At 39.8% G+C, this 10,012-nt stretch overlaps 2 protein-coding genes and 1 long non-coding RNA gene across 7 annotated transcripts; 1 reads left to right on the top strand and 2 right to left on the bottom strand.

The window, feature by feature from the left end:
* Nucleotides 1-152: 152 nt before the first annotated feature.
* LOC118241268 (uncharacterized) lies at nt 153-3,208 on the top strand. The gene is made up of 4 exons (XM_035525740.2): nt 153-304; nt 639-740; nt 1,183-1,309; nt 1,797-3,208. Exons 2-4 carry the CDS (start codon nt 644-646, stop codon nt 2,077-2,079), a joined length of 507 nt encoding a protein of 168 aa, XP_035381633.1. The 5' UTR covers nt 153-304; nt 639-643; the 3' UTR covers nt 2,080-3,208.
* Nucleotides 3,209-3,340: 132 nt separating this feature from the next.
* LOC113571392 (uncharacterized) lies at nt 3,341-5,017 on the bottom strand. Its single transcript, XR_014122696.1, has 3 exons — nt 4,775-5,017; nt 4,573-4,662; nt 3,341-4,435 (listed from the first exon to the last, which is right to left on the bottom strand). It is a non-coding gene; the product is annotated as an uncharacterized LOC113571392 (long non-coding RNA).
* A 1,074-nt stretch (nt 5,018-6,091) lies between these two features.
* dhrs7ca (dehydrogenase/reductase (SDR family) member 7Ca) lies at nt 6,092-9,920 on the bottom strand. Of its 5 annotated transcripts, XM_027000301.3 has the most exons (10): nt 9,750-9,919; nt 9,125-9,428; nt 8,731-8,883; nt 8,459-8,507; nt 8,187-8,343; nt 7,965-8,077; nt 7,474-7,684; nt 7,275-7,367; nt 6,731-6,883; nt 6,092-6,551 (listed from the first exon to the last, which is right to left on the bottom strand). In XM_027000301.3, exons 4-10 carry the CDS (start codon nt 8,477-8,479, stop codon nt 6,343-6,345), a joined length of 957 nt encoding a protein of 318 aa, XP_026856102.2. In that variant the 5' UTR covers nt 8,480-8,507; nt 8,731-8,883; nt 9,125-9,428; nt 9,750-9,919; the 3' UTR covers nt 6,092-6,342. The 5 variants fall into 5 exon arrangements, with proteins under 5 accessions (XP_026856102.2, XP_026856101.2, XP_026856099.2 ...); XM_027000300.3 differs by lacking the exon at nt 8,731-8,883 and having other exon boundaries at nt 9,212-9,428; XM_027000298.3 differs by lacking the exon at nt 8,731-8,883.
* Nucleotides 9,921-10,012: the final 92 nt, after the last annotated feature.

The raw sequence follows: 10,012 nt of genomic DNA on the forward strand, positions 1-10,012 counted from the left end.
TCTATCCTTCTGTTTCTCTCTGTCCCTCTGTTTCTCTTTTTCTCTCTCTTTGTCCCTCTCTACCTGTCTCTTGTCCCTCTCTCTGTAACTATCTGTTTCTCTCTCTATGTCTCTCTCTCTCTCTCTCTCTCTCTCTCTCTCTCTAGAGGCGGGAGCAGACTGAGGGATGGCTTTGGCTTCTGTGGCTTTGGATACTGATATAAGGCAGTAGACTTGACATGTTTCCTCAATGTAACCACACAGCTGGATCAGTCTAAGGCTTGGATATCAGGAACCAGAGGAACACAAACCAATCAACAGCCAGGTATTTGATTGCAACCCGTTGTCTGATTATAGTACTAACAGGGATAACTATATGATTAAGCTGATAAGGCAGGTTTACAGAGAGTCCAACACATGCTTCAAGAATTCTGCAGAAAAAAAATCTATGATACTAGTGCATCGCACAGAAATGAGCTCCAGATATCTGATTACAAGACAAATCACCGAACTTCTTTATCAGACTCCCTTTACAGTGTTTGGTCAGAAAATCCAGCATGAAAGCTCCTTTTCTCTCTAGGCTGTTTAGATCAGTAGCTATAGAGTTTGTTCTGACTGCATGTGTGAGATGTTAAATGACATCATTGTTGTTTTGCTAGCGACGATGACTATGGAGATAAGGAAGGCTCTGGCTCTGCTGACGCTGGTCTCACTGTGTGCTGCTCAGAAAAGGTGGAGCCAGGAAACACTGGAGCATAGAGGTAAAAGCTCTTGTGACACACGTAACAGTTGGGCAGTCAGCTAGGATGGCATGTTGAAGCATTCTGTAGCATCTCTCACTCCTGTGTTCTGCAATGCTTCGGTGCCACACTCGGACTCTAATGTGGTGCAGCAGGAGTGTTTTAAAGTTCTGGGCGAGGTCTAAAACAGCACTTTTCTGTAGTTGTTCATTAAGCAGCAGATGTGTAGCTTCGTTTTCTTATCGAAAGTGATCAGTTATAAGAAAACCATTTCATAGTATATTTATACAAAATGCAGCAGATGAAATGACTGTCACAAATCCTGCTGGCCATGCTAGTAGTCACTGAACCCCAGTTTAAAGTTCAGTGTGATTAATCATGTACTGAAACTGAAAATGGTTGGTATAGTTGGCTTGAATAGCCAGCAGCTAAGTTCAGACATTGACCTGCTCACTCTTTACAGACAAAGCAAACAACAAGGTTTGCTCCAACCTGACCCAGGTCCTGGACAACTGGAAATATGCTATTATGTACCAGGTGAAGGATCTGCTAGTCAATGACTATGCATCTGTCTTACCTGAATATGTCCGGTAAGTGACTGGTTGTACAGCAGAATTAACAGTGAAAACACAATGAAACAATGAAAGCATGTCAGCCCTATTTTAGTAGTATGGTGTCTGTTTATTAGCTGTTTAATCAAGTAAGAAAGTGTATCCATGGTTTGCTAGGAGTCAACTGTTTATTCAGCAAAATTAGACTCAATACTTTCTCATGGATACAGTGAAGTTATGTTGATGGACTGCTTTACCAGGGCCAGTAGACCTTTTTGTCCTGTGGATAGTTTCTTGCATGTAAATAGTTCATGCAGAAAATAGCAGTGTGTTTGTGTGTGTGTCATGTGGATATGTATGTCGCAGACATGCTACCAGTTGATAAAGTCTTATTAAACTAATGTTGCCATGCCCATGAGAAAGAAAACTGTATACTCTGACTTATGTAGCCCCTGACATGACATGGCATGGTACCTACAACTGTAGAAGTTTTTACATTTTGCCATTTCTGCAACGATATGTTTAGGATACAGCCACTGTCTGAAGCATTGAGTGATCTCTACAAGCAGTTCAACACTTTGAAGGAGAACCTGGCAAAACTCACAGAGAAATTTGACAAGGTGGAGACCTTTGTGGACGAGATCCAAGCCGGAAAAGTTCCCAAGTCCTCACTATGGATGGTTCCACAGCATTCCATCATAAGAGTCGGCGTTCCATCAGCTCGAACGCCTGTGAGGGCTTCCGTGAGAGTTCCTAACGCAGGACAGTGGGTCCGGAGGGCAAGAGTCAGAAAAGGCCCTGCCTCTTAGTGACTCTAGAATTTTAATAAGAATTTTGAAGCTACAGAATGGGAACCTAGTGAGAATATAAATAATTACAGGCATACTTCACCCAAAAATGCTAATGCTGCCAATAAGGAATAATCACTAGGAGCAGGTGGTCAGTACCATACTTACTGCTTGGTACTATGCTCACTGGTCAGTACCATAACTGGCCAGTATCATGCTCTCTGGTCAGTACCATACTCACTGGTCAATACTATACTCACTGGTCAATAAAGTGCTCAGTTTAGTACAATACTCACTGACTAGTCAGTATAGTACTCAATGGTCAGTACCGTGCTTACTGGTCAGTACAGTGGTCAGTGGTCAGGTCCGTACTCACCGGTCAGTGCCATACTCATGCCAGACACAGCAGCAGTTTTGGGGTGATGTATTTATTTTTTTAAAATGCTGGGAGTAATAGTAAAACTTTACCTACATTATCTTCTTTGCAAAAACGATTCCTAATCAGCAGTGCTGACAACACTTATAATTAATTATTTCATGGCAATGCTTAAATTTACTATGACATTTATGTGAATTGATGTAACTGCATCAGTCATGACTGGTATATCAGATAAAATGTAGAGTCTTTATAAGCTGTTATTTGTACAACATAATGGGTATGTTAATGCACTTTGAGGTCCTGCCGTCACCGAACACACAAGCTACAATGATGATGATGGTGATTATTATTATTAATATTTACATTTATATAGCACCTTTCTAATAGTCAAGGACATTTTACAGATATATATTAGCTTTTACAATCACTCACACACTGATGAGAATTGGCAGCCAATTTCCACATAGTGTACTCTCAATGGAAGCCTCCTGGGGGACTGGGGTGCAGGGGAAGGGGAGGAGCTTAAGACCAGGACAGCACCAATGCCATGAAGAAAACAGTGGGAATTTATGTGAATGTGGAATATATGTGAATGGTCTGTGTGTGAAAATCCCCAAGCATGGCATCTACAAACTATAAAAATTATAATATTATGTTAATGCTGATTAATTAATGCTGATAAATTAATTAATGCATTAATTAATTATTTATTATGGCTGCAAGACTATAGATTATAGTTTAATGGAATAAATGAATTTGTATTTGTAGGGCTTTTTGGACAAAGACTTATTTTTATTCATAGTAACACTTATACCATGACTGGGATTACTTCTGTTTAAAAAGGCACCCCATCTATATTTATATACACATATGAACACGTATCACTTTCAAACAATAAGCAAATGATGTTTATGCCATTTTAATCCAGGTTAGGGTTAATGTTAGTTCTGAAGACTGGGATTAGTATTAAGGCAAAGTTTGCATAGCTCCTTACATTGTTTCCTTAAATATCTGCTAGTTGGCATCATTAACGACCCCACACGAGATATATGAGAGTAAAATGAAATGAGTGGAGGGGCTTCGTGGAGTGGCTTTCCACCCACCCCATGACCTGAGTAGCACAGAGTTTGTGGCTACACTTATATTCGACATTTTCTGCAGGGACCTTAAAAGTTGTCTGATTTTCGGACAGATACTTTTGTCTGTGGTTTTCATCCCTTGATCACACGTCACATGCCCACAATGCGTAACCATAAATCCCACATCTATACTGAAGTGGCTACTTGGACTGAAGATAATGTAATCAAGCATGGACTGTTTATTAGCTGGGCCATTCAAGGAGGGTGGATTCCCTCTTGAGTCTTGACCTTCCCAAGGTTTCTTCCTTAATCTGACCATGGAATTTTCCTGTGACACTGTTGCCTCTGGCTCGCTCATTAGGGATCTATAAATTTGACTTGATCTAGAAATCTGTAACATACATATTTTACTCACCAAACTTAGCACCTACTTGTAGTATTTACATAGTGTGCAGTGACATCTTTTCCATTCTCCAATAGGAAAGCATGTGCTGACCACTGAGAACTGAATCTGTTAAACCAACGAGATACAATGTATTTGCTTTGACATGTATGTGACCCAGTAACATGCCAAAATAATATTGATCAATGAAAAGCAACCAGCAATTCAGGATGACAGGTAGGTGTCTGCCCAGGCATACAGCCAGAGAGGACGGGGAACAAAAAAGCAGGCCTAAAAGCGGATGCCTGGCAACTCTATATAAAACTAATCTTCAGTGTGTTCAACTGTATGTAAAACCAATCTTCAGTGTGTTCAACTCTATGTAAAACTAATCTTCAGTGTGTTCAACTCTATGTAAAACTAATCTTCAGTGTGTTCTTGGTATCTATGAAGTGGATTCTCATCCACATATTTTTTAATATACCAACATGAGATGCTGGCTTTTAATCTTTCTTCAATCACAAAGTCCAGTGCTGCCTGTGGAAGGGAAAGAGATGCTTACTTACACACGGTTCACACTTAACCATACCCCAGGATCACTGGACAAGTGAGAAATAGTTAAACCTTAACTAAAATAGACTTCACCTTTGCTAGATGTGCTGCTACACCTTTACCTCTGAAGGGCCCTGGAACCACAGTTGACAGTAAGTGAACGTGACCGTCGTTCTTATACGTGTATTTTAGCATCGCGCTGTCCACGGTACCTGCAGAAGATCACAAGCAATGAGGGAAAATGGCGATTTTAAAATAGATTTATTTTACTATGAGTGTCTACGAGACGTCCACAAAAAATACATATATAATAATTCAGGTCACCTTCGTGTTCCAGTCTGACGGTGAAACACCGCCGTTGTCTGTCGTGAATCACGCGATATGGTTCGTTGTTCAAAGCACAAAAAGGAGACTTCGACATTCTAAATTGTATTAGCGAAAGAATGCATATACAAAAGTTGTTTTGCGACAGCGGTCTGTGCAGTCCCATATTTGTATGTAGGAAGTTAGCTCGTGAATGTAATTTAACACCTGACCTTGAGTAGGCTTTCGCCGTCTTCTAGAAGCACATTCACGAGAACGTTCAAATAAATTAAGCAAACTGCCACCAGGTGGCGTAGTAACTTCACAAATCAGGGGCGCATAACTTATTTTTAACAAGGGTTTGTTTCACACACACACACACACACACACACACACACACACACACACACACACACACACAACAGAGAGACACAAATATTTACATTACAGGTTTATAGACTTCTCCACGCAATTATTATCATATAGTACACTACAAAAATATTATATAACATTAGTTACTTAGTTACTTACAAGAAATATCTTGCATCAAAGTATTACAAATATTTTCGTTTATTCAGCTTCATTAGGAGAAGCATTTGTTCATATATATATATATATATATATATATATATATATATATATATATATATATATATATATATATATATATATATATAAACCTGCATTTACATATAGATTTGGAAACTGTTCCTGGTAAAACTAAAACTAAACTTCTCAGTGCAGTGTTGCAGAGCTGTGATTCACCAGATACTGTTTTAGTACCTACTGAGAATCTGCTAGTTTTAATGCAGCCTGTTCATGTCATGAATTTCTCTTCAAGCAGACAGCTGTATCGGCTGTATGTTGGAAAACGCTGCTCGGGATGTTGGAAAATGTGTCAAATTCCCTTTCCCTAACTGGGCTGCAAAAAGGTTCATTTTCATTTCGTTTTCTATTCTTTTTCTCATTTCATTTCTTTTTACTCGTACTTGGTTCTTTGATTGAGAAGACAAGCTTTAAAATAAGGTTCTGCTTATAACCGTTGTGTTTCGGTTTTATGTTGCCTCGGGTTTTGGCGACAGACAATCAAGAGAAAACCATGGGAATAGGTTGGAGAACGATTCAAATGATTGAAAGTAATCACTAGGTGGCACTCTTTCGCTTTTTTATTAAATGTGAACGTCTCATTGAATTTGTGGTATATTGAACTCATACATCATTTTGTTATTTATTTGAGACAGTAGCCGTGTGGACTTCGAGCCGCGAGTTATGTTCCCCTGCCAAAAACGTTCTCAATCAAACAAAAAACGTGTATAATGCAAAATGATCAAGCGTTGATTTATTATTTTCAAGGTTTTAATGATCTCTGATATAATCAATTTTATACAAAGGGAATTGTAGTACCTTATTCTACTTTTTAAATCTGACTTACCAACAGGTCTTTGTATTAAAAATACAATAACTGGGAATTGTACAAATTAAACTGTCCACTGAATCATTATAATTGTACCACAATTTGTACAAATTTCAGCAAATTATTATGACAAATACAATTTGTTCTCAAAACTTTCAAACAAGGCAATTTTCCCTCAGTGCTCATACTTAGTAGGTGTACCACTCCTCACTCCTGCAGCCATTACAGAGAAGAAGAAGTTGGGGAGGAGAGACCTGGCATAGATGGCTGCTTTAGAGACAGAGTGTGCCATGATGACCTCACTCTTTTTGCTGCTCAGAGTTTTCAGAAGTTCACTGGCCATCTCCTCCGGTGAAATGCCATGATGTTTCTGTCTGGTGAAGGCTGGAGTGTCCAAGGAGGACCCATTTGACCCAAGTGGGCACGTCGGGAAGGGGTAAGGGTGATGGAATGGGAGAACGGACCACACACAAATCAAAAGGGTAAATTAAGTGAAGGGTAATTCAGGTAAAGGGTGAATCAGGTGTTTTTAGTGTTATAACTTGATGGTGAAGTGGACTTACCAGACCAGATAGAGTTTGTTTTCGGGGTCGGGTGGGGTGAGGTCGTGGCTTTAATGAAGGTGTGGCTGACGGTGCTAATGGAGATGCCGTACTCCTGGACTTCAGCCCTCAGGCAGTCGAAGAAGGCCTGGATCGCATGTTTTGAGGCAGCATCTGAAAGGATAGGTGTCCCAGACAAAGAATGCAAATCATCTTTGCTTTAACCATGCAGTGCCATTCACACTGTAAGGACTAAAACACTCTTATTCTGAAACATTTGAAAAAACATTATAATTACCTAATAATTACATAAATGCTATGCTTTACCTAAACCAATGCTTGCAGTGGTTTTACAGTTACTTTTGAGGTTCAGTATCCAAGATTTGTATGCTAAATATCATAAAGTTCTACTAAAGGCTCTCTTTATTGTTTCTTAATTATTGCATCTCAGTTTACACTAATCAGAACACTGCAATGAAAAGGAAGAGCTTTTGGGATCCAGACAGTATGTGACAGAGAAAGTGAAAATGAAGCAATCATACTGGAGAGTGTTAGCCAAACTCACAACTGGTGCGGAAAGGCACAGCCAGTTTCCCCTGGATGCTGTTCACCAGAACCATGTGACCAGCCCTTCTGGATATCATAGAGGGCAGGACTCCTGGGATCAGAAGACATGTTACAGAAGGGAACCCTGGTCTTAATCAACATACGTGGCCAATGTGATGCAGATGATGCAAGATCTGTTCTTGGAGCTCATATCATGCCTTTGGCCAGTGTGATGGGCCCAAAATAGTTGGCGTCCATGACCGTCTTGTCCAGCTCCAGAGACAGGGACTGCACGGGTGCCTTCACTTTCACACTGCTGTTGAAGATAAGCACATCCAGGCAGCCATAGGCATCCAGCACATCTGACACCACGTCAGGCATTGTCTCCACGTCACTGAAGTCTAACTCCATTAGCTTTGGTGGGAATGTCTGGGAATATTTGATTGAACAGATAGATTCAACAGATTATTACTTCAATATTTTAAAGCTGAGCATGTGGACATGTTGTAGACTTAGTGATGTCTACATTACTGTATAGGTCTTTATTACCACAAGGGGCAAGTTAATTGCTAAGTAATACTCTGGTTTAGTCATTATACAGACCAAGGCTGTAGGGCTGTAACGCTAATGACTCTACTTCCACATTTGTACTAGTGGAATTACCAACTCTTGAATTGGGGTCAAACTATCAGAACCAACTATTACTTACTAAAGTACGGTCAGAGCCATTCATCAGCTGCTCTGAAAGTGACTCCAACTTTTCCCAGTTCTTCCCACAAAGGATCAGCCGGGCACCTCCCCTGTGGAAGAGCTTGGCGCACTCTAAAAAAGACAGAGGAACAGCATAGGGCCAGCGAAAAAGAATCCTGCTAAAAATGAGTTGCAGTCCCAAAAACGCACTCTCAAAAATGCAAATAAAAAAAGGAATTACCTTTGCCAAGTGCTGATAACGAATCTGTTATCAGTACTACTTTGTTTCGAACGGTTGCTTTGCTCAGAAGTTGGAGTATCGCACCGTACAGATAAAATATTCCGGCTGTGATCACTGCCACAGCAGGCACCAGCAAAACTGTGCTCATGCCTGTCTTCTGCAAGATATGACACAACAGAATGTGAAAAAACACTCTAAAAACTCTCTGAAATGCTACTATGGATCATATCAATGTTTCAGTGCGCCATTGCATAAATTCATCGGATTCCTACCACACTGTTTTCCAGATCCATAGTGTTGGAAAATTTAAATCTTCATTATCTACAGAGAATAGTATCAGTCATCAGTCATTAGTCAAATCCATAATTTTTGTAATGAAAACAGAATAAAAGAAATGCAGCATATTTACAAAGATTCAGTACAGTGGTAAATTGAAACAAGATTAAGAACTCTAAATGTTGGAATCTGTGGAGGACAGATTTATATACATGCATGAAGTGTATACATTTACTTTCTAAACTACACAAACTGCAAACCATAGTACCTTGTTTGATATCCAGTAATACCGTGGAATATGTCTCACAAGAGCATGTGTATGAACTCTCCTCACCCCAAGCGTATCCACACCATGTACAGTTTTTGTGTTTAGAAATGTGCTAAATATATTCTTCCAAATATATTCCATATATATTCCAAACTGCAAATTCCAGATATTAATTTACTTCCACTGAGACACAAACAAAATAGTTTCCAGCAATAATGGGCAGAATGAAGCATAACACTTTGCAAGCAGTGCCACAATAACCTTATTTGCCTTTGATAGCAAAGGAGACAGAAAACTTCCATTCCAGCATAGCCCAACATGCAACTTGACTGGAACATAACAATGCACAGATGCACCAACATACTGCAGAAATAATTTGCTCTGTGCAACTTACAGAAAGCATAAGTTAGATGTGTGATCTTGATGCGAGAGTTTCAGCTTGTTTGTCCTGTGTTGAAGGTATCAGTGATTGGAATCTTACCCACTAGGTCCTCCTCCAGCTATGAAACAGCAGCTCCACCAGCCAGTGCACAGGGATTTTGTGTGCTTTTAATAGCACACAGCTGAAGCTGCCATTTGTCACGTATGTTGTATATATAGCAGCAGTGTGTAACAGTCAAGGCTCAGGGACAGCTTACTTCTGGAGGCTTACTTTAAATGGGTCAGTGGTTTTACGGTATATGGCAGTACCACCCTCACTGCATGAACAAAAACAGACAAACAATCACAATAAGCTATCATACCCTGGCTTTGTTAAATATTAGCCTAATTATCATTTATTAACAATGACCTCTGTAGCACTGAAACAAGGAAACAGGTAAAACCATTCTTTTACATGAACCAATATCAGCAACCAAATTTTGTTCTTTTCCATAGGCATTTCACAGACATTTATATATCTGGATTACGCTCCATACTTGCCATCCAAATTATCTTGCATACACAGCATACATCATATACATATCGACACAAGAGGCAGGCTATTATATGCTGTTCATGCCATTCTAGTATTCGCTTACATGTGACAGCAGGTCTATGCTCACTGTGACAGAGAATCTGCATTAAAGAGGATAAGTATTGCAGAGCACTAAACTATGTGCCTCTCCATTTGAGTATTTTAACTTCCATATAACATCGCAGTAGCTCCAACTGTAACCCCACACATTAAAAATCCCGTCTGGATGATGAAGCCATAACAACTGAATCCCACCGACCCATTTCATGTTCTGTGCGCATGTGCGCGCAGGCGGCACACTGCACGGCATTACTACACTGCTCACAT

Source organism: Electrophorus electricus, chromosome 3, assembly GCF_041902795.1.
Source record: "Electrophorus electricus isolate QZ-2024a chromosome 3, ASM4190279v1, whole genome shotgun sequence".
In the NCBI taxonomy this organism is placed as follows: Eukaryota; Metazoa; Chordata; class Actinopteri; order Gymnotiformes; family Gymnotidae; genus Electrophorus; species Electrophorus electricus.